The 24638-nt window shown below is 41.7% G+C and overlaps 1 protein-coding gene across 1 annotated transcript; it reads right to left on the bottom strand.

Annotated features, from left to right (window-relative positions):
* Positions 1-707: 707 nt before the first annotated feature.
* BCO2 (beta-carotene oxygenase 2) lies at positions 708-22904 on the bottom strand. Its single transcript, XM_075035110.1, has 12 exons — positions 22754-22904; positions 13807-14011; positions 12496-12707; positions 10865-10980; positions 8835-8937; positions 7508-7636; positions 7205-7365; positions 6469-6636; positions 3816-3953; positions 2923-3105; positions 1776-1886; positions 708-1395 (listed from the first exon to the last, which is right to left on the bottom strand). The coding sequence occupies exons 2-12, from the start codon at positions 13926-13928 to the stop codon at positions 1282-1284; spliced, it is 1557 nt and encodes a 518-aa protein (XP_074891211.1). The 5' UTR covers positions 13929-14011; positions 22754-22904; the 3' UTR covers positions 708-1281.
* Between the last annotated feature and the right edge of the window lie 1734 nt (positions 22905-24638).

Raw genomic sequence — 24638 nt, 5'->3', positions numbered from 1 at the left:
AGAGGAGGTAAAGCTGGGCTGTTTGGGTAGAGTGAGTCAGCTCTGATTTGGTTCTGTTCTGTCTGGGCTGGCCTCCAGAACATCAGGAGTCAAAAAGAAAAAAAAAAAGGCAAAGCAAGTTTGCAAATAGGAAGCAAGGGCTTTCCTTAAAACCCTAGGGCACAAGGGCTCTTTTTTTTTTTGCTTAAGGAAGTGGTTCAAAACATTCCCCAGGCTTCTCACAATGGAGCAATATAAAAAGTCCTTAAGCCAGGAGGAGGATTCATTCTCCAGGAAGCCTTCACTTTTCACAGTGTTCTTAAAGGCCAAGCCTGCAAGTGAACTGCTATAGAGGGCTTCCCTCAACACACCTATCCACCTACACCTCAGAGTTCAAGAACTGTAGGAGCCTGGATAAGGAAGCAACCATATGAGAGGGTGTTTGAGTTTGATCTGCTCAACTTAAGAGCAAAGGGATAGCAAGGCCACAGTGGAGTTCTACATGTTTCGTACCGGGTGAATTAGGAGGTGGGCAGGAAATGTTAGCCATCACAGCTGTATCCAGCTACGCTGTTTAAGCAGGAGCATGGCGGAGACATGTCATGCATGTCTACAAAACCATGTAACGTAATAAGGTATGTGTCAGGGTTGCAGCTGTTGCCTCCTGTGGCACAGCACAAAGTGGGCCATGGGTCTGGTGAGGGCAGAGAAAGAAAGGAAGAAACTTCACAAGGTTTTATTTGAGGGCACCATTAGCATACAGAGAAAAGCACTACAAGTACAGCTTCTGTGAGTGTTTGCATCTACCTTCTGGAGTTCACTGAAGGCAATCTTTATGCAATGGGGGTGAAATTACATCCCTTCATTGGGCCTACCTGTTAGTAGTTGGTTTTACTCCTCTCTTCTGCTTTACACATTTCAGCCAAAGTCACTGCCCTAAGCACTGATATTCTATTCCCTTCAGAGCGCATTGCTACCCAGGGAAGGTAATGGTCGTCATAGTTTCCATTTTCTCCCTTGCAAGCCTTATGCATGGCAGCCTTTGTGAACTGCTGCCAACTGGTCTAACAAGATAGTCAGAAAATTAAGATAAAGCAGTGGGCTGTTTGAGTGAAGGCTTCTGTCTTCCTCAGACCCTTTGCTGTATATTGTGAGGAATAGAGCAGTAACTTAGAGGTTATGATAGAGATAAAGCAGTTCCTTCATCTGGGGCATAATGCAAAGGTCAGAGGTAAAAGAAAGCAGAGGCTTCTTTCTGAGCCTGACCTGGCCCTGAGTTACAGGAGGTGACAAGATCTTCAGTCAGTGGGAAGTAAAGATGCCATGGAATCCATAAGGCATTTTCACTGCAACTTCTGCTCGCCCCAATTCTCTGAAGGTCTCTGCGTCCAAGACAAGCAGGAAAGCACTTTGGTTCTGCAGGATGAAAAGAAAGCCGGAATGAATGCCCAGGCTGAACTTCATTCCACTGTCCAACTCACTACATCTGTCGCACACAAGGGAGCCCAAATGTACAACTAGGCCATATGGTCAGGTACAACCAGACCATACAGACTAAACCTGCAAGACAGATGGCCAGGAGCACTGATAGTCACAGATGGCACTCAAGAAACACTGACATTCCAAGGTACACTCCTACTTGAAGTTTGCCTGGCTGTGCTTGGCAGTTGCAGAGGCATACACCTTGGGGAGCATAGTGCTAGAACTATCTGCCAGAGCACCTCAAATTCAGTTTTGTGGTTTAGAAAGTATACCTAATACTATGTGACTTTGACAAACTAGTAGCAATAAGTTACCTCCGTGGGAGAGACCACAACAGACAAGATGACTCCACTGTCTTCTGCCGTAGCATTAGGCACTGGCACAAACACAGGCTCTGATGGGTAGGATCCATGCTCCTGCCAAATCTAGCAAGCACAGTAACATATGGATGTGTTTCATTTCATTACTTGTCTACTACAGTTAGAAGAGTTGCAAGTTGGAGTGCTCCCCGCAAAGATACTCAGGCATACTCTGTGCTCCATGAAACCTGTAGTTCATCCTTTTAATGAATTCTTTTGATTCCAGTAGTGTGATGGTGCCATTGTTGTGACAGCATGTCCATTATGCCAGGCATCATGCAAACAGGCAGTGAAACGGGTTCCTATTACTCATTTCATCCAACAGTTTGTGCTGGCACAGGTATAAGCTACAAGCACAGAAAACACCACCATCCTAGCCGGCACAGCCATCTTCACACCACGCTAGTGCAAACCATGTTGTGCCCACGAAGTGTGGAGAGGTGCCATGCCAGCAGAGAGGCGATCTATCACCATCACCACCTGAGGGTATAGCTGCTGCTCCTATTGCAGGCAGAGCCATAGCACCCCAAAGCTGTGCTGGAGTGCACTCTTGCTGCAAAATGAGTATCCAGAGCAGAACAATTAAAATGGGCATCTCTTTCTGAGGATTCCTAACTCTCTCTAGCCTCCGGGAAAGTCTCTGATTAATAAGCTTTTAACGCTTTGGAGATCATTATTCCCTGCTTAAGGGAGACACAGGAAAAATCCCAGCTTGTGTTGGCAGTTGGAAATATCCTAAACCTTGGTTGTTGCCTAAGTCATAAATACTTTGGCAGTTTATCTCCAACTGCCTGTGCTACTTGGGTACTGTACTGCGTGGTAAGGGATGACTCTTCTTTGGCCTGGAAGACATATGCACGCTTTATCCAACCCTTTCTGTTCTGTCATCTGTCTAGGAACCTGGAGTGATATCCTCTCCTGTTTGGTAAGTGTGCCACATTCATAAGGTGCTAGGTGAGAGATGAAATGAGTAATCTCATCTCAGACCCATTTGAATGAATAACCCCTAAAGAGTAAAGTGCCTAGTAAATGACATATCTTCAAGGCCTTTTCAGTGGAATGACTCCTATTGCTGAAAAAAGATAATATCATTTCACCTCACCTTGAAATTCTTGGTCTCAACATCAACCTTAATCAAGGAATCTCCAACCAAATGCCGAAAACCACATCCATAGAAGTAACGGTACCTCCTACCATTGTACTGACAGTAGTTGATCTGGGGGAACTCCAAGCCCCCAACTTTTTCAAAGCCCTCAGGGTGGAGATTTTCATGTGTGCACCAGACCTAGAAGAAGTGTGCATTACATGAGTGTCAGTTTAGCTTTGACTGGGCAGAAAATCTGACTGGTCCCACCAACCCACTGCACAACCATTGTGGAGAAGAAATGTTTAAAGATGAGCCTGACATTGCACTGAGACAGGTTGAAGCACCAATTCCGTCTCCCGTATCTGTTTCACCCAAAGAACTGACTCATCATTGCAGACCTTGGAAACGTCAAGAATCTGTCTACTGTGAAAAACAGGAGCACATCCATGTATTCCTGCACTGCTAGCTCAGAAAATCCCAGGTCCATCACTCAGCAATCTGATGTACAAAGTATGCACAGAGATGACTCCACTCATAGTGGACAACACATGTTCTGTACCACCTCATGCCACTATGTAGGGCTGTTCAGAGCTGGAAGCAAAGAGCAGTTCTGTACCCAGGTGAAAGCATGGAGAAGTTTGTCAATGAAGAAGCCGAAGTTTAGCCAATTATCGTAAAGGCTTATAAACCACTTGGGCATTTTTGGTAAGTCACAATCTGTCTTTGCTCTCTTATTTAAGGCAATGTGATAGTCTTTATACTAAAACACTAAGTCCCTTCTTAGTAATGACCAAACCTTGCTTGCTTCCTTGGTGGACAAGATCTGAGAAGGTAATAACACAGGATGATAACTGTTGCAGGCAATCCCACCACAGCCATAAATGCAGTTATAAGTCTTTAATACATACCTTGCCATCTGCATCTTTCACAGCCCTTGCCAATGTGTAAGACAGTGGGTTCAGATTCTTCCCTACAGGTGTGTCTGAATTCACGTTCAGTGGGAGAACAAAGCGACGAGGGAAAGCTCGGGATATTGAGTCATAAACCTATTACAGAGACAGAAAGTTATGGTGATGGAGAGAGGAGAGTCGTGTTTCAGGCTAAGTGACCTTTTGGGGAACAATTCTGGAGTTTTAGACATTCTTCGCACCCCTGAAATCTTCTTCTTTCTATTATGTATTTTACCAAGTTCTGGTAAGGGCTCTGCTTGTTCCAATACTTTACAGAAGAAAACAAAAAGACAACCAATTAAATGGGTCAGCACTGCTTTCACAGTAATTAATGCTGAGTTGTGTATGCAAATCACTCAGTTATCCTCCAAATCCAGCATTGGAACATATGCTGCGCTATATTTTATTCAGTTAGAACAGACTTACACTGATCCTTTTTACACCCTGTCCACTTATGCCCCACTGACTGTGTGACTCAGGCCCTTCTTGCCCAACCAAGATCATGAGCTATTAGGGGGATTACAGAAAATGGGACCTCTGTAGCCCTGAGCAAGCAGAGGAGATATACCTGCTGGAAACCCACCCTCTACAGCCATATTGGTATTAGTGACAGTCCCACTTTGGAAGCCTGAGGCTGAGCAAAGCGCTGAGAAACCTCCACATTATTTTAAATAATATAAACCATGCATGAAAGAAGAACTTTCTAAGTATATAAGCTGCATGTGATTACAAAGCTTCAGAAGAAGAACTGCTTGATTGTAGACTGCCTCAGATCTTTGTGGGAGACAGCATGACACGGACACCAACTTTACTGCTTGCTGTTAATCTCAGAGTGTAAATGTTGTCTCTCTGTGAAACTAATGGAAGGAGTGGCTTGTGCAGAGGACGACAGGAAATATCTGACTAAATGCTCTGTATCAGTCTCTGGAGGACCCTCCCTCTCCCCTGGATGATAAGGTGAGCAGAAGGAGACTACTGTACCTCAGTTCAATGCATGAAGTTAGCCTGCATGATTTTCCTCTTCTGTTCTCAGGTACACATGGACTTCATGTTTGTAAAGTCTAGGGTAGTGGTGGATTTATTTGGGGAGCAAAGGGGAGAGAAAACTAGCAGCCCCCAGTGTGGCAGACATTCAGCGGGTTGCATGAGAGGAGTAATTCCACCATTGCCACTGAAGTTCATTCCAGCCAAGTTTAGACCCCAAAATAATTCCAAATAATAGGCCTTCTAAATAAATTAGGTGGCAAGGTCCCTGTTTTGGTGTTTTTCAGTTACTTCAATCTGTAACTCACCAGTTCAATGTGAAACTTCTCTTTAATCATATGTGTTAATCTTGAAACCCTATTTTCAAAACTTTTATGTTTTATGTAGCTGCACTAACCTGATTGGTTGAGGAACACTGCCAGACAAAATATGGTTTAGTCAGCAAGCAAAAGCACTAAACATGATTCAGGGAAAACAGACAAATCATGCTCAGGCATGCCTTAGTCTTTTAGTGTAAATTTAAAATTCAGTTCTGAAATGACTTGCACTTGTGTGTGTGTGTATACAGTTTAATGGCTATGCTACTTGTCAGTTAAAGAACGTGGGTGTTGGAAACACATGCCTAATGTTGACATAAGGACACCGTCAGAGAGATCAAATTATAGGTCTTTTGTTCTCAGAGAAGGCTGAACAAAAGCTGGAATCAGTTTGCAAAGCAAATGGTCCTATTAACACTATGCTGTACTGAATTAATGTTCACTACATCTTTGCAAAAAAACAACAAAGGAAAGCAGAACAAAATGACCCTACAGGGACACAGCTATACACTTTTCAGATCAGAACTGCCTTGCTTCTAGACAGCTCAGAACAGAGACAGAGGAAGTTCAGATTTGTCTGAACATGTTGTAGAAATGCCTGCCCTTCACCCACAGTATGGTGGGTTTCCAACACACATCTGCAGTACAAGAAACTGAAAGCACCCCCACTTTTCCAGTGTATGACCTATGCAAAATAATGACTCTTACACAGCTATAGATAGTGCTTTTGACAGAGTTGGATATAATAAGTAATTTATGAGTACATGCTGTTGTGAAGTGAATGTGAGGAACAATATAGAGGTTTCTGTGCTGTTTGTGTTTCTGTGATTTACATAATAAAGGCTAGTTTTCTGAAGTAATGCCTTTAAACAACAGGATTTCTTTTCTTTTTCTTTTGCCCTTTAAAAGTCATGCAAAAACTTATTTTGCATACTTTCTTGGGGGAAAAAATTTATTACACAAGGATATGGAAAATGAGTATCATTAAAAATGAGGTTTTTAAAACAGAAGTACATTCTACCAGGCTGAGGGAGATGCATGTCACACACCAGTTTTAAAAGTTTCAAGGAAACACTCTATGGAGATTATCTGCTAAGAGATTTAAAAGGAGAAAAAAATACCAACATATCAGTAGATCATAATTTTAATTTTTCCATATAGTTGTGGTTCCTTTCCCCAGTTCACATCCTCTGCCTTGTGGTCCCCCATAGTGTTCTCCATTCTACTAACCTGAGCCTTGCTTCAGAAAAGTAACTCAACCAGCATGGAGCCCCGTCAGATCCTATGCAACACAAATGAAGAGATCTTACCTGATCTAGACCTTCCCCACTCCTCCGCAGATTCTGAAGTTTGTAAGTAGCCAGAGTTGTTCCATCGTCCTGGCAGCACAGATCAAGGACCACACAGCCATGATCTTCAAAGGCATTGATTTGATGGAAAGTAGCAAAGGGCTTACTGTACCACTGTCCTGGAAGCACCTACAGTGACCATAAGAGAGGCTAAATTTCCTCTCTAAAGATCCTAGCCACACCTCAAAGAGGTTTCTCTTCTCTCCCCCATTTAATTCCTTGCTCATTCCTTGGTATTTGTCTTGTGTCCTTGTGTTACTACAGAATGGCTGGTTTAAGCCAGTAAGTAGGCAAAAACAGATGAAGAAAAGCCAAAAAATAAAGCAGCCCAGAGTAGGCCCCTTGCTGTCACGACTCCATCCCTATAGCATCATTCCCAGGCTATGACTGACCTTTTCATACTCCGTAGTACTTGGGATCTGCATTTCAGTCCCTGTGCTGCAGTCCCGGGACCCCCAAACTGCTTATTTCTGCCTGTTCTTTTAGGGCTGGCAAAGAAATGAATCAATAGAGAGGAAAATGCATGAAGTAATCCCTCTTATAATAAACCTACACCCATACTTATAAAGCTTATATTGCAGTAACTTCTGGGTTGATTCATACACCTATCTGTGGCTGCTACCCAGCACTCTTCTCTTGGGATCTAAGATTCCAGCTACAGCTGCACAGCTGCTGCAAAGGCCAAAGTCCCACCTACCTCCCCAGTGTGCTTATTCACCACATGGAAGCAAGTATTGTACTGAGGCTCCCAGCTTATCCCTTCAGAAATGGCTTTCCCACGGAGTTTGGAAGTGATAATCTGCAACAGATTCAGCTTGATGGGTTGCTCAATGAAAATGATGTAGTTTTCACTCATCCCTCAAAAGAGAAGGAAGGACATATCATCCAAGTGTTAGGCAAATGAGACAATAAAAAATCTCGGGGGCAGAGGGCAGTGAACAGCCCTTTCTGCCTCACAGTAGGCAAAATCCACAGAGTTTGAGATAGAAAGCATTCTTACCAAAGCTGTGATAGTAGGAGGGTTTCATCTTATCCATTGGAGCAATGGAGCACAGCACTTTCGCTCCCTCTAACGTGTCACTACAGTTTGACTTTTGTGGAGGGACCTGAATGATATTATACCTAGACCCTGGAAAGGAGAAAGGGTTCAACACCACTGAGATGTGAGACTGTCCACATCGTGAAACGACAGTCGGGCTCTGTTCCTTTTTGTTTCCCTAGAATACGAGGAACCACGGTCACAGCTAAACTGAGCAGAAAACAAAAAGCCAGTTATCAAGTCAATAGAACAATCTACAGAGGATTACCTAGCAAAAGAAAGAAGCTTGAAAGGAAGTAGAAGGATCTTCTCAGTCTGGTAGACTGCCATCTAATTTTACTGTCTGCAGTGCATTCCTTATGTTAAATTAGAGTGTCCTATAATAACAGGCTCAGGAAGAAAACCAAGTTCATAGCTTGTGTATCAAAGGAAATGAAAACTTGGAGCCTTGGTGATGACTGATGCTCATTTAATAAATCTGAGCATATGGAAAGAATGGCACATTTGAATAATAATCTATAGTTTGGTCTCTCCAGCTGAAAACAGCATGTGCTGCAAAGCTAGATATTGCTAAAGCCAAAAGGAAATGAAAACAGCAAGAATGAAAAATGATCAAAACTGGGCAACTATTCCGTGAACTGGAACCAGCCTGAGGTATCATAATAAGGGGCAGTGGCTGTTTTCACAGGCCTCAGGCACCTCAAAAAGAAGGCTTTCATGTAACTAATGGTGAATGCTAGCTCTGAGCAGCCATGTCAATGTAACTAGATCCCAACTATATGTAAGGCTCATAGTTTCAGGAAGAAGAAAAATATCCCAGAAAATTCAGCTTTGCTGTAAAAAAGCCAGGTCACTGTAATACATTCCACCTTCTCTCCTGTATAAACCCTTATGGTCCTTATCAAAAGCCAATTATTTTAAATGGAAAACGTGTGGCTAATTGTGAAAATTCTTCGGATGAGGCTTCAGCACTGGATGGGACTTTAAAAACCATTCTCCTGTTTTCCATCAAAGCCTGGGAGAGGAAGAGGGGAATCTGTTGGATATTCACAGGCCAAAGTCAGAAGCATCTGAAACTAATTGCTGAGAGAAGCCATTTTTATGGGACAGATTGATACCCTGAAATAACAACTAACCTGGTTTGCCATCATTTTGACACAAAGAGAAACAGCAATTTCAAGGTCTCTTTAGAGACTGAAGTTTCTTCAACAACTACTCCTTGAAGCAGCGGCAAGAAGCAGGCTGTACACCCTGCCCACAAGCCAGGCCTGGTCATGCCCAGTCTTACCATGTTTCCCATAGGAATTGCCCATGTTGTATGTCGTCCCATCAGACTCATAATGAGGATGAGCAGTGGCCCCATTCACTGCAACAAATTTGCTCCAGTCTACCTGCAAATGCCAAAGATTTTCAGTCAGTATAGAAGTTTCCTATTACTCTGTAACAAGCCACAGTCTTTCTAAATGTCAGTTTTGTAAAAGTCTGAGGAAGAATAGCTTGATGATTATGGCCCTAATGTGGGACCTGGACTTAAGCCTTCATTTTGCCTGCAATCCTGAAATCCTTGAAAATTAACGATGTTTCTCTCTGTATTAGTCTTACCAGTAAAATGAGACTAACAGCACTAGCCATTTCTCTGGGAGACATGAACATTATTAATGGCAGGAAGTGCTGACACAGTGGGGATGTTGCCCATATAAACATTTTAGCTAGGACTCCATGTAATAATCACAGACAGACATGCCTGAAGAGACAGTCACTGCCCCAAAAAATCACCAAGTTTTTTGAAAGCACACATAGCTACTTGACAGTCAGTGTTTACTCTCCTCAGAGAAAACAGTTTAGCTTCACTGCCTACAGCTAGAAGGAAGAGTTAGGGCAAAGGTACAATTGTGACTACTGTTAACATGTATTCCTGGTTCCTGGGTTAGGGTGTAGTTTGGACTCAGACAGTGGAGGGGATATGTTGGGAGGAGAGTCTGAAGGAAAAAGTTGGAGGAAGATCAATCCATGCATTGAAACATTAAAGCATGGAAGATATGCTTCTTTTCCAAAAGTTAAAAAAAACGGCTTTCAAGTATCCAACCTGAGACTCTTTGGAAGGCCCCAGTAGAAAAGAGTGCCACACCACCGGAAGCTTAGAAAACCATGACCTTTTAAGGCATCTCAAATCAGAGTTTAAATGTGAAATCATCCCTTCCATTTCTTCACTTAGCCAAAAAATATCAGTCTGCATCTAAAAAGCACCTTAAGGGGAATTTTTTTTAATGACAAGGTGGCTCAACAGAGCTGAACATTCAAACTAAAAATACCCACGTATCTTTTCTTCCCTGTATTATGGTTTACAAAACAGATAAAATAGCAAATAGTCAAACTCTCCATTTCAATATGCAAGTAGCATACTATACTTCATAAACAGAGTTTCTTCATGAATCACAACTGTAGGGAGGGAGGGACTCCCTCGAGATCTGAGTGTGCACTGAGCCTGGTATTTTGTGGTATTAAGTAGTCCATGGTAACATATAGGCACAGTAGTTAATACTGATTTAGGAATGGCAGAATCCTTCTTCAGTCATTCTTACAGTTGTCCAGCCCAGCAAATACCCAAATCCCCTCTAAGGGTGCAGGCAGGGGGGCATATAGCGTATGCTGTCATTTCACAAGTCATATTTTTCCCTCAAATACAGCCACACTCCTGTGAGAGGATGCACAGAACATACGGGAAGACTTCTACTCTGAGTTTTTGTTCACTTGCTAGCATGGGAGAAAATAAAGTGGCAGCTGAACTTCAACTTGACTTTACATTGACTTCACCACCCATTTGCAACAGAGGTTTTAGTCAAGACTTTGAAGGACCATTTTGGAGTGTTTAAAGCTGGGGGTGTAAGAAGGAGATAACGGGAACAGATAGGAAGGATGAAGAGACAGGGCCAGAATACAGATCTGAGATCAGTGATGTTAACTTCTTCCTGTATGCACTTTTATTCTTCACACCCTGGTAGGTACAGACAAGTCCAGACAAGTAGTGAGTGCACTGGAAGAATGCCAGCTGTACCCAAACGGAAATGAGTCTATAGCTGTCTCTCCCTTTGCTTGCTACAGTGGGCAGTGACTGAATCTTCACTCATGAGAGCTGCCTTATTGCTAAGTAGATTTTTCAGGGACTCGAGCACACCATGAAGAGATGCTTATGGCTATGGCCTAGAGTTCCACTGATCATTTCCTTTGGAATCTGGGTTCCCCCTTGCTGCTCTTAGAAACAGCAAGGAGTGATTCTCCTGTACCATGAGCGAACCCCCTTATCCCACCTGCCCACACCTTTTCCTTTGTTTCAAGCGTTTCCGGGTCCACTTTGTACATGAAGATGTTCTCATTGCTGACATAATAGTCTCCTTTATACACGACGTAGTTCACACTGGCATTGTCACTTGGTTCTGAAATGAAATCCCGGAGTCGTACACAGCTCTGTTTAAGCTCGCGTGACATTATAGCAAGTTAGACATGTTTAAACAAATAAACCCATTTGCAATGACACTAATCCCTCTGTGATTGATTAGAAATATCTCACTAATCTACAAAGGCACTCAGGAAACTGTCTGCACAGGTGAGTTCAGGATAAAAGGACAAGGACTGGTTCTTGTGGAAATCACTGCAGTGAAGCCAAGATAATCTTCATACTTCCATATGCCCTTTGTTTCTGACCTTTTATTTCTTCATATCCCTCTCCCTTTCCTCCCTAGTCAAAGTCGTCCTCTCTGACAGCTGTATGAAGAGTGCCATGTTTGATTTACAGCATTGGAAACAAGAGAGGCAAGACTTGAAGCTACAACTTGGGCTGAGGGGAGGGCAGGGATGCTATTTGTGTGACAGGGCTTGGACAGGGAATCCTTCTTCTTCCCCTTCTTTTTCCCTTTCTCTTTAAAACTGAGTCAGGGAGATGCCTTTTGAGAGCTGCACAACAGCCAGAGCTGTTCTTGCTACTCCTAGGGAAGCTGAGACTCACTAGCCAGGTAGCTGAGAAGAGCTGAGGAAAAAGCAATTTCCCCCCAGCTGAACATTGTGTGTGTGGTGAACAGAGCCTGAAGTTGGTACAGCAAAAGCCTGGAGAACAGGCGTTCTTGTAGTGAGGAATAGCCTACATGTGTGTAAAGAATCAAATAGGCAAGGGTGTGCAGGAACAACCTGCTGGAGCTTGGAAAAGAAGATGGGAGATGTAGATAGTTCTGAAATTTACTGAGACAGCTGGGGTGGGGAGTTGGGGAGCTAGACAGACCAATGAGTGAAGGTATGAGCACCTTTAAGAGAACAGATGACATGGCAGGACAGGATCCATCTCCTCAGGGAAGATAAGAAGCAGAAGATGGTCACACAGATAAGCAGCAACAAGTTGCAGACTTTAGGTCTGTTCTGGTTTTAGTGGAAAGTATTTTGCTTGCATTTAAGCCTATTTCTTTCCTAACATACACAGAATCCTACAGGTAGTGGTACTTCCGTTCCTGTGCAACACTGTCGCTCACCCCACTCATATCACCTCCTGCACCTTAGTACAGGAAGGGAAGGATTAGCCCACTTACCCTACAAGCTTAGCAAGGCAAGGTGTTTTAAGGGCAAAGCTGTGTCTCAGGTAGAACGGCAGATTGTAATGCTCATTATCAGGACTGCACAGGATGGTTTTGGGGGAACGATTTCTGTTGGAAATTTGCAACAAATTCTGGAATGGAGTGAGCTGAAGTGGCACTAAAACATTAAAATGAATGTGCCTCTCCCAGCTAAGTCTGACACCAACTTGCATTTTTGTTGTTGTTGTTGTTGTTCCAAGGGGTCATCTTCTAAGAAAAACATGGGCTCAGAATAGGCCTACCAGACTTCCTCACATCTCCCTTTAAACATAACCACAAATTCCCCAAGAAAATCTCAGAACATTTCTTATTTTTTAGAAACCCTCTTACGTGGCATCTCAAAGCGTGACATGAAGCGCCCAAAGACACTCTTGCATGGATCTGGCATTGCTAGTGTCCCAAATTCTGAGACCACGATGCGGTTGTGCTGGCTGTTAGTCAGGTAGGAACTGCTCTGCAGAAACTTGCTCCGGTATGTCACTGTGCCATTCTCCAACTGGAATTGATGCAACAGGGCCATGCCGTCAAACCAATGGTTAAATCTTCAAGAAGAGATAAATATGAGAACAAGAGTTGGGCACTATATGATGTTCTGCTACACTGTTCCATCTTGCCTTTAGGTTTATTATTGTTTGTAAAAAGCTAATGCCTAGATCCCATGAACATTTAAACATGCATAGCCTTGTGATGAGTCTGGGAAAACATTTGAATTGAGTGAGACAAATCAAGTGTATTTGCAGCTGTGGGACCTGAAGTTAGATGCTGACTTTCAGTGAGATTTGGGCTCCCTGTATTACTTTTGAAAGTGGACCTCAGGGACTTCTGAAAATGCTTTTTATAAGCTTTGGGGGGAAATAATCTATATTGGTAAACCAATCACTCTGCAAACTTCTACATGGGGAATATAAATTATGCTTTACTGTACAACAAGAATAGAAATTATTACTGAAAGCCCAACCGCATAAGAAGGAGCCTTTAGCTCTCAGCTCTTAGCAGGATGCTATTCTCTCTGAAATGAGAAATCTCTGAGACTTTGAGAAAAGCTTATGGTCTATCTCTGGAAATATGATAAGATGATCACCTTTGGCCAGTTGCTGCCATCAGCTTTGTTGGAGGAAGAGCTAGGTTTTTCAATTAGCTAGAATGGCAGATTACAAGCCAAAGGCAGTAGTTGCCTTCTTGAAATATTTTAATATATTATTTTTTAAATGAGATGGATTTGCTTCTAAAGCAACTGACACAATTTAGTGCAATCAACTTTACAAATCCTGTCCTGGTTTTCAGAGTGCTCGTGGGATGGACTTTTGTTAATGACAAAGGACTAGGAGTGTGGATGTTTTAATCCCCAGCTCTGTTCCCTCATTATATCATTCTGAGTAGGTCACTGCCTCTCTGTGACTCAGCTTCTCCAACCTTAATAAGTTAACCATGCTCCTATTTTCAGAGAGCCCACTGGGAGTTTCCAGATGAGGGAGCAACTGTTCTTAAAAGAATGATAACATAAGCATTTCTTCCATGCCTTACTTAAAAAGAAACTACAAGGTGCTCTAAACAGTGGTGAGACATTTGGGGAGGTCCCCGTTAGCTTTAGGCAGCACTCAGGCGAGAATCATTTCACAAACTCACCAAACCTGGACTTACTTCTCCTCACCAAACTCAAACTTCCCAGGACCATTCCTCAGAAGATTGCCATTAATCCATTTGGGAATATGTCCTTTGATCTTTGCTGGGATGGGCTGAGGGGTCTCCTCTACTGTCTGCATTAAGGGCGAGATGCATTGCAAACCCTTGGGGCTGTGGAAGGTGATTTGCTCTTTTGATGGGCTGGGCAGGAAATTCTTTAAACCTGCAAAGAAAGTAGTGAGAACAAAAAGCAGATAACTAAGATATTCACTTGAATAAACAGACAATTGCTAGAGCTTGAGTTTGGATGTCTCAGAGAATAGCATTCAACGTTCTGCAAGCAGCCAAGTTGTAGTGGATATTCAAACTAAAGCTGTGTTCCCATAATACCCCACACATCCACAGGGAGCTGAAAATCCAGTGGATTTAACTCTACTGTAGTTAATCCATTAGAGACACCTGTTCTGCAGTTCGAAGAAGGTAATAAAATATATGATGATAGGAAAGAAGAGAACTTTGATTTCAATTAAGGAAGCTTATAGTTGGAATTTATTTCAATAAATAACTGAGAGCAAGTAACATATGGATATTTATTATAAGAACCTGTGAGGCTGCAAAAAGAAATCGTTCCAAGTTGGGATGATACATAGAGTAATGTTGAGGGGGACAACTAAAAATAATCTCCCAGTGATTTCTGACAAGCAGTCTGCTGAAGAAAGTGACAGAAAGGAGCTAGTCTTACTGCTGCAGACTAAAGCCACAAGCAGAAAGATGTAACTAGGCACCTTGTGAAGTAGTGCATGTTGCCTTTATACGACAATCTTGCCAAAACCAAGGCAGAGCTGGGCACACCTCAGAGAGAAAAACTGCATTCTAAAACACCCTCTAACTCCACCTTGGTATCACAATCATGGGTGAATTAAAGAGACAAAAGAGACTGTACATACTGGGACATTTTCCCAGGACTTGTAATCTAATCAGCCACCACCCAAAGAGTTTCCAAACATAAAGCAGAGCACAGAAAAACAACACAGAACACATCAGAAAGAGATCAGGATACTTAAGCAGGATACACTGCTGGCTTTTTTTTACTTTTGCTGCATTTAAAATCTTTCTAAGGTCTTTCTACTGGTCAGTCACTAGTGCTTGGCCTTTAATCTTTATAGCCATATTAATTATTGATTCTTCTGTAGACCCAGATATATGCCCTTTTTGTTTGCAAAGTAAGAGAAGTTTTTTGTAAAGTCCTTGACTGCAAAAGCTTTTGCAGTAAAGCATAAACAGGAAAGGAAAATCAATGCAGCATAGAGCAAGCTGAATACAGAGGACAGGGACAAGCACTGTCCATTGCTTTGAGGTTTGGAGCATTGCAATTAAACATATGGTTCGTGTCAACTCCGTGCTATCAGATTGGATGCAAGGATCACTGTGCATGGCCTCTAGCCTGTGCTATGCCATCACAACCCTCACTGTGCTTATGCTCACTGCTGCTTATGGATGAAGTTGCTAATGCAGCAACATACAATTTAACAAGAAGTGGTAACCAGGTGAAATCATGGTCAGTGCTGCCTCAGACACCTCTGGCTAGGACTTAATCTAAGCTGGGTTTACCAAGGGTTTCTGAAACAATGTTGAAAAATTGTGCTATAAGGTTGCTCACAGCAAGAAGCAGCATTTTTCACAACTAAAGCTAATGCATGGTTTTCCTAATGCTGGCAATTTCACAGTGGAGAAATTTTTTGCTACCAATATTCCTTTTAACTTGAATAGTCAGCCAAAATTCAGGATCTCTCAGCTTGGGAGTTTAGGGGAGAGGATGCACTGTGGTATTAGGTTCCTTCAAAACAATGCACTATTTTTAACAAAACTGTACAACATCCTCCACTGAATTGAAAAAAAAACAAAACAGTTTTTCTGCCTATAGTACAAAGGCTCTTCTAGAAAAAGAAAAATAAAGGAGCTCACTAGGAAGAGCATCCCACAGGACAACCAGGAGGAGTCCCAGTGGACTACTGTGAATCCAGGCAAGCCATAGCTTGTTACACAACAAATGTTACAAATATGATGTTAAAGAACCCAAAGTCTTGGAATATAGGTTGTTGAATATAGGTTGTCATGTTTTCTCTACACTGCACATGGATGACGCTGCTAAGTTGGCATTATTTGAAATGCAGTAAACCAGAAGCTCATAGGCTATTGAAAGGTTTACAGGTCAGTTCTCAAACTCACCAGTACTATGATTAGAGAAGCTCAAAAAGGCAATTGCTGGCTTTTCCCCTTGCACAAAAAAAAATACAAAACCAAAAATAACCACACCCCCTCAAAAAAATGAAAGTCAGGAAGAACGCAAATGAAACGGAGCTGAAATACATTTACAGGACAGGACAAAACATATTAAACAGATTTACTTGGTAAGTAAATATGCAATAGCATAAAAGGATAATTTCTGGTGGAGCCTCTTGTTTGAATGCAATATCCCCCTTATATAGTTATAGGACAAAAGCATCAAGAAAGCATGAAGTGATTGGAATGCTGTGTACTAACAGCACACGGTTAGTTATTGGCTCCAGTAGCCTGGCTTGCAAAGCCTCATCAACACAAGGATTGTTTTAGCAATCCATTTAGCTGCAGAGGTGGATTTACCTAGAAAGTACGCAGGCTGTTGCCTTCCCTCCCAATGCTATCAGCTCCTCACCTGTCACAGGCTTCATGTCCACAGGTCGATGGAGTTCCTTTGCTACACTGCTCCATGCTCGCTGTAAGACCATTGAGTCCTGATGAAGATTTAGGTGTAAGTGAAACACTAATAAAAAGGGATAGCGTGGCATACAGAAATCCATTCCTGAACCAGGTCTAGTACAGACAAAACCTTATACTAGAGTCCAGGATGATACTGAACTTCATTCTGACTTTTTGATGTAGCTATTTGTTCTGGTTATACTAGTCACTTTCACCACTGCTTCTTCTAGCCTATGTTCCTTAATCCAGGTGATTAAGTGAAGCTGCTGCACAATTTACCTGTGAGCCTCTGAAACCATATGTTCACATCTACAAAGGAAATTTGCTGTTTCAGACAGGAGAATATCTGCAAAAGAACTGAGTTGGCAGGCAGCATTTTTCTAAGCTAGCTTCTTTAGAACAGCCACAGACAGAATGGGTGTTAGGCATGCAGGAAGCTAAATTGCAAGATCCCTTCAATGTGGTTCTCTGGCTTGCCAATCCTCAAATCCTTCTTTAGATCTCTAATATGGTAAGTCAGCTAGATAAAGAATTCAGGCTGCAGGGCTAAAGCAATTAACCTCAAACCACCAACATCCTCTCCCTCTTAGAATTCAATTAAGTTCTGATTAAATCCTATATGAAGCACTCAATCTGATCCCAACACTAGTGCTTCAGAGTATTTCCTTAGACATAAGGAAGTAGAGGCTTTTCACATCAACCAACACCTGGCAGGTTTAGTGACTGCCGCCAGTATGTGCAAAAATGCAACTTTAGTAGGCCAAGCTACAGTTTGTAAAGATGTAAAATACACAGAAAAAATGAGAGTGTGTCCCTAAGGAGACATTTTTGCATCCAAGCAGACACAAAGTTGGCATGACCAAGGACGGCACTACATTGAAACTTCCTGGAGAGCAGCATAATACACACAGGAATTTAGAAAGATAAACTTCACAAAAGAGCCTGAACAGGACTGGAAAAGACCTCCTGGGTCATCTCCTCCCAACTGCTGTTGCAGAAAGTCATATATATGAACTCCCTCTTAAAAGTTACTATGTTTCCTGGCACTTATCCCCTCTTTGGAAGACTGCTCATTGCCCAGATGATTAGAAAAATCCTCTGAATTTACAGAAGGACTTTATTCACAGGACAGTTTGTCCCCCTTGTTCTTCTGTCAGCACTGTTATGTGGCTTTGATAGTTCTCCCTCTCTTGTGTTTACCACACCTTGTATTTAGAGTGAGGAATCATTTCACTTCCTAAGCTAAGCAAGCCAAGTTCTTTTCATTTTCCTTCTCCTGTGATAACCTTGCCATTCACATGATCATTTTAGTAATCCTTCCTGAAATCTGGTCTAGTTAGAATTCATCTAGTTAGAATTCATTTCAAGACATAGTCTAGAAAGTGTCTGAGAACAGGCTATAAACAACAAGAATGTGTAATAACCTGTCCTATCAGACCAGAGAGAAAGAAACAAGCACAGCAAGATAGTGTACTATTTTTCCTTCTGGGAGCCACTCAAATTTGCTGAAGATCCTGGCAGTAATGCATGCAAAATGTAATCAAATCATGATACCCAGAGGAGTCAAAACAACTTTTCAGAAACATGACAAGTCATTGTAAGACAATTCTGAAAAGTCAGGAGGAGAGCAGGTGTGCAAGAAGAAAAAAAAAAGGCAGGTTTGCTCTGGTGAGTTTGTTCTGAAGAGATTCAGGACAAGAAACAAGACAAAAATAAGCGATGACCTCCTCTAAACTCGGCATAACACACAAAAAATGTGTCTTTTACTTGCATTACGTAAACTGCCTCAGTATTGCAGATCACTGATCTGATATGGAAACAAGATGTTGTCAGGGAGTTCGTTAGAGACTTTCATCTACAAAGCAATGCAGCATTTGAGGAAGGCAAGGGTGGTTGTGTAGATGTGGTCAGTCAGGTTCTTTGCAGGGACTTTATGCAACCTGCCCCTTTTTTTATTTTTTTAAGGAATCATTATCTGTGCAATGTACTGAGATTTGATCAATAGCAGCAGCAACAAACAACACGGGCTAATTAGCACATGGCACTAAGACCAGAAGGGCCTAGTGCAACTCATTCCCCCTTGCCAGCACAGGAAAGGTTTGTATTCATTCAAAAAAAAACCAAGCTGCTGCAATACATATGCAGGACAGTACAATACAGAATAAACACATCAAAGGAATGAATTTTGTTGCTGATCTGTGAGTGACCATAGCTGTGTTTAAAAAAAAAGGAAGAAAAAACCACCATGGCTGCACATCCTACACTTCTTCCCTATTAAAAAAATAATAAATCTGAATAAAGTCTACCCTCCAAATTTAATCATAGTTTAATACTAAAAAATGTTACATTTATCTGCACCTACTCTGAAATGCACTGGGCAGATGGAACACAAACACTTGCTACTTGAATGCACTGTTCATGAACAATTGTAATAAAGGTGTATCACCTTCAGATAAGAGCTCAGCCATAAAGCTTAACTTATTGTAACATCTAGCTACCCAAGAAGACACCAGTCTCTGCAAAGGACAGAAGACGCACTGGTTTTTAATGTTGACCAACATGTAAATAAAATGAAATACTGACTCTGCTCTACTGTTTTGGCTACACTTCAAGACAGAAGAACTTGAATAAGCAATAAATCAAAGGCACTACAGTCCCAATGGGGCTTACTGTATTTGCTTGAACATAAGCACAGAAAATAAGCACAAGATTACAACCTGTCATCTCAAAAATCTCATTTCCGGACTACAATTTCCATTTTACCTCAAACCTTTAAAAATAGGCTTAAGATCTGTACTTTCTTTGGCACATCAGAGCAGAGGCAGTGCCAAATAGAGCATTGTAATTTTTCCTCAAATCTTTTCTAAAGATTGTAAGCAATTACTACAGAATTATCATAGCCTGGCATTGTTTGTTCATGTACTGTTTCCATTCAAAGAGCTGTGTGCCATGATTTCTCTGCCTGTCACAAACTGACATCCTAGCATTAATTATTTACATCCAGAAACAGTGGAACCAAGAACAAGGATCTTGAAAAAGTTTCTGTACAGAAGCAGCCACCCCACCTGTTTTAGGTAGGGTAGCAATGAATCAGACATTAAATTGTACTCAAACAGCAATGGGTGGGACAGAAAGTCTTCAGAGTAGATGGAGGAAACACAGAAGCCATTTGCTAGCCGTGAAATTGAAACCACATTGGATATAGCAAATCCACTTTGATTTTAACCTACATATTCAAATCCAAGGCACAGGGACCACCAACATTTTTCTCCACATGCAACTGCACCATCTAATTGCCTGACTCAGAAGGAACATCCAGGACCAGACTTAAGGGCAGACTTTAATAAACAGAATGCTCATAGTTGGTATTCTTCAAGCAAGGAGAGTGAAGCAAGAATTCTGTTTTCCCTGAGGATTCAAGCAAATTCAGAATAACCATACAGCTGATTTGGAAATCCTCTGCCACAAGATATGTGCCACATTATGGTCCCTGTAAGTCACAGATTGGAACAACAGGGCAAGCAAACCGGCCTTCCCCATGCCCCCACTCTGCACTGAAGTTGCTGTAGCTATTGATTTCTGTCATCCAGACTCTAGCCTTCACCCTCTGCCTTCACCAGAGTTGAACCCCTCAGCTCACCTGAGTGTCCCACACTGATTTCTGAACTGAAGTTGTTGCACTTGCCTTGTGTCTGCTGGGAAGTCCCCGTACTTGACTCCTTGTTCCATCTAGTTTGTTGATTTCCCATTGTCAAGGGCTCAGCCACCCAATTCCTTGCTAACAGGCAAAGAAGAACATAAAAGAAGTAACAGAAAACACAGGGAGAAAGAAATGGAGGAAAGGAGTGGAGAAAGGCTTGTCAAGGGACGTAAGGGAGAAAAGCAACAGTGAACTGTGCATGCTCTTGCATATGAAATATCTGTTGATTCCACCTGTAGAAATAGATTCTATACTTCAGGGGTGGTTTTTTGACATGAAGAAAGTGTTTTTTCTTTTATTATCACTGTTTCACTCAAATGCCTGAGCAAATAGAGAGGTTTCTTTTTCACGATTCAATATTCTCACCTTTTAGTTAAATTGAGACAATTCTATATCAGCAAGCTTTTTCAAGAAGACCTTAGTAGAAGTCACAGAAAATCCATACTTTTCAAAAAGGTACAGAAAATAAGGCAAGGAAATTTTCAGGATTTTCCTGTCACTCAGGTAATCAAGACAAGAAACAGTTCTTTCTGTTTCTATGCAGTTCAGCTTCAAAGCATAATGAAAGAGGCAGAGTGCAAGAGAATTTAAATTTAGCACAGAGCCCCAGTTTAAACAAGATTATACAGTTGTTGCAATCTGCTAGCAGATCAAAAGAACATCATAAATGTAGGCATATAGGCTTTTTTTCCCAGCAGGAAAGTGCTTTATCACACCCTGAAATGCTAATACCATAGGGTGTTTTATATAATATTCCCAATGCTAGAGTTAGTACTTGGTCATTTAGTTTGCATTAATTACTCTGCCTCTGAATTTTCTGTCTTCCATCTCACAGATGTAGTTGATGACACATGCCTTACACCAACTTAGTAACATGTGCAGTGAAAAAGAAACCTCCTGGACTGTTCCTAAATTTGTATCCATGGATGTGTTCTGGTGGCACAACAAGGCACGTTTGAGAACCTTTCAGATCTTTGGATACCCCAGAAGCAATCCTTTGATTCTAAAGGGGAGGAAAACACCACCACCATCAGCACCAAAAAGCAGAGATTCCTGTGAATTAAGTCATGATCTTTATTGGTTCCTATTTTGTGATAACAGATCTCACTCTCTTAGACAAAAAAAAAAAAAAAAAGACAGCTCAAGCTGTGCAATGATGGCACAAATTGCCGAGTTCGGTGGTGATACAAAATCCCTTGGAGTAGTTTCCCACTTGTATGTTCAGATCAAAGCTTCAGTAATGTCGCTGCTCTAAACAATCCTCTCCCTTTCACAGTCCGCTTACACGTCTCACAGCAGGCTCTCTCGCAGAGAGAATCTGCTGCCTACTGGTTTTCCAGCGATAAACCATCAGTATCTGCTAGTAATCCGAGGGAATCTGTGCAATGTACTTGCCTCTCCTGTTTATCTTTTCAATAAATAACAGAGAATTTCTGGCTTCTAACAAATACTTCAAATTGCTTAGTTCCTAGTTTCTGATCAATAGAAACGAAATTGCTCTACCGACCTGTGTCAGCAGCAGCTCTTAACAGCAACCGAAACCCCCTTTCCAAGAAGATGGGATAGAAGGATTTGTTTGTTTATGTATTTTACCTGGAATGAATTGCATCAAAGAGCAGAGGAAATGCCGCAAATTAGCAAGCAGGAGGCTGATGGCAGACAAAAGGATTTTGGAAAACATATTCCGCTGGGAAGAAGGCATCAGATCGGAGATGGTCAGGCAAAGGTACCCGTGCCAGGATGATAGTGTGCAGCCAGCACTGATGGATCGGTTGGAGAGGCTGCCTGACATCATCATTTCAGAATAAAAGCCAGGAATGTCTGCCCTAGCAGGGCAGGATGAATGAGCCAGCCAGCCAGCCTGCCTGCCTGCACTTCACTTCACTCCACCGCTACAGCCGGGCCAGGCAGGTGCAGGGCATGGGGGAGACCTGTCTCCAGCCCAAGGAGCTCAGCAGCCCTTAGACCCTCTCGGCAGCAGGGCCAGGTGAGTTGCTGAAGTGCCAAGACATTACCACTGGTGGGAAAAATGCTTTATCATTATTTGCCAGTTGGAGCTGGAGAAATTGGAAGAAAAGGGAGGAGATGTGTCCCTATACTGAGGTAGCCAGGCTTCAAGGCAATTCTTTTAAAAATTCTTGTCACCTTCTCTTGTCTTTTTCACCTCTCAAAAATACTTTCTGTTTTGTTTCAAAATCTGAGTAACCATTTTGTGCCTTAAAGAATCTCAGGGCTTTAGGAATACTAGTTGCCACACCAGATTAGGCCATCAAATCAGGTAGGGGAGGACCAGTGACAGGCCGTGCTCTGCTGCTTCAAACTAAGATGGAGCTTAGATGGACTCTTTCCTTCAGGATGCCCAGAGGAAGCTGCTAGCACTTTGCAAAAACACTGTGATGACTATGTTTCATGTTTTTAAGCAGCTCTTAAAAGCTGCCCTATCCCTTGAGAGAAAGCAAGGCAGCACACAGAGTACTCTGGGTAGCCCATTCCACTGTCCTTAAGATGGGACAGATTATTACTCACCCTAAGTCTTCTGCTGTAAATTAAGCTGATTTCTTCTTGTCCTTTCTACAACACACAGTGAACACCTGACTATTGTCCTTTCTATAAGTTATCTGTTATCATGCCTTCCCTTGATATGTACTTTCTCTGAATTAAACAAACTCAACTGCTTCAACCTTTCCTCACAAATCATGTTTTCTTCACTCTTTATTATTCCTGTTTCCCACTCTGCCCATCCTCCAGCTAAGACCAAACTAGCAGACAGTAAAGGTGAACAACTATGGTTTTATGTCTTATCTGCTACCCTGTAGCTAACACATCTCAGCTCTGTTTTTTTCACCACACAATAACATCACACCAACTCTAGCTATTGTTCTGGTTTGTAACATATATGATTCCCCTTGCTAAGCACAGTGCTTTTCCCTTGTCTTCTTTGAATTTTATCTTGATTTCAGATTGGCCCTTCATCTTATTGAGATTATAGTGAATTTTCAATCTATGTTATTAATAGCATTTGCAACCCCTCCTAGCTTGCTGCCATTTGAAAAAATGAACTGTATTCTCTAATGTTCTTCTAAATCATTCAGGATAATATGGAATAAGCGAGGCTTGAAGCAGATCACTATAGGATGCCACCTAGGCTGACCTTTCAGAAAAGATGAGTATTCCTTTCACTGACTTTTTAACTCATTCACGTAGCCCCTACTTCCTGATTGCTCTCATTTTTATATAATAGCATACAGGACGGTGTCAAGTATCTTACATCAAGCTATACCCCATCTGTCATTTTTCCATATTAAGTCAGCTACTCTGATAAAGGATTTTTTTTTTAAGTGTATTGTTCCCGGGTGATTATAAATCATTGTTAAGAAATTTACTTCAGCGTCTCTACAGGACGGGAGATAGCCTGATTGATCTATTAGTCTTTGCCCTCCTTTTTTCTGGTTGTTCACCCTGATAATGTAAAACACCCACTCTGCTCTTTTCCGACACCTTCATCAGCAGGTTTTCAAAGACAATGCAAAGACAAAACATAAAGATTCTACAATTAGCAAAATTGAATTCTGATGTGTTCTAGACAGAATGCCATGAGCCTTAAACACATCTATTACCTGCTCAATTTGGTCTTTTTCAATTATGATCCACATTCCTATGTCTATGCTAAGAGGCAGTATCATCTTAAGTAAGCAGTCACAATTAGCCTTTTCTCAGGGAAGAATTCTCTTTGCCGAATACCTAAGCTGTCTCTGTTATTTTCCATTTTTAGCTTTTAGATAATAGAAGAGCAATGAGAAGAACTGAGTATTAGTTTTTCATCATTTATGCTTTCCACAGTGTGGAGGTACTCACAGCAAGCTCAGAAATAGAACTGTCAAAAATCCCCTTGACTTCAAGAGGGTTGGAACTTTGTCTAAGATGTTTCCACATTTTTTTTAAAAATCCATTTATATTGTGTTACTGATCTGTCACCTTAGACATTCTTCTTAATTTACTAAGGCACTGCAGCTTAAACAACAGGAGGAGAAGCTTAAAGAAAACGTAGTTACCAGCTGAGCTTTGCTGATCAGATTTGGCAGCTTTAAAGCCAATTAATTTTCTGTTCAAACCTCCTTCAGTAAAACTGGAAAGCGGATAGTGATGGGATAGGTGCCAGTTGGATTTCATGTGTAGCTCATTCCTCAGAGACAGAATGAATGAGCTTTCAGTTTCACATCAGAAGAGAGTAAAAAATGTGGTTTATTTCTCCCAATAAATACTAAAATACATGAGAGAGGTAATGAGTGGAGAAACATCATTAGCAGGGTAGGCAAACAGTAGACAAATCGGAAAACAGTAAAATTTTATTTTCTAATGATTTAGAAGAAAAACAGTGTGTAATGAGTCTTCCCATATAGAGAGATATTGA

This window comes from Buteo buteo, chromosome 9 (genome assembly GCF_964188355.1).
Source record: "Buteo buteo chromosome 9, bButBut1.hap1.1, whole genome shotgun sequence".
NCBI classification, from domain to species: Eukaryota; Metazoa; Chordata; class Aves; order Accipitriformes; family Accipitridae; genus Buteo; species Buteo buteo.
Note: the sequence above shows the minus strand (reverse complement) of the source record. Positions and strands in the feature narration are given on the sequence as shown.

Bases quoted from the DNA above. Each gene is read 5' to 3' on its own strand.
- BCO2 (XM_075035110.1), bottom strand. From the start codon at position 13,928: ATGCAGACAGTAGAGGAGACCCCTCAGCCCATCCCAGCAAAGATCAAA. The intron at 7,366-7,507 runs GTAAGAATGCTT...TTCTCTTTTGAG, and splicing joins CTCCTACTATCACAGCTTTG to GGATGAGTGAAAACTACATC. The intron at 1,887-2,922 runs GTGAGGTGAAAT...TGTGCTTGCTAG, and splicing joins TTGAGACCAAGAATTTCAAG to ATTTGGCAGGAGCATGGATC.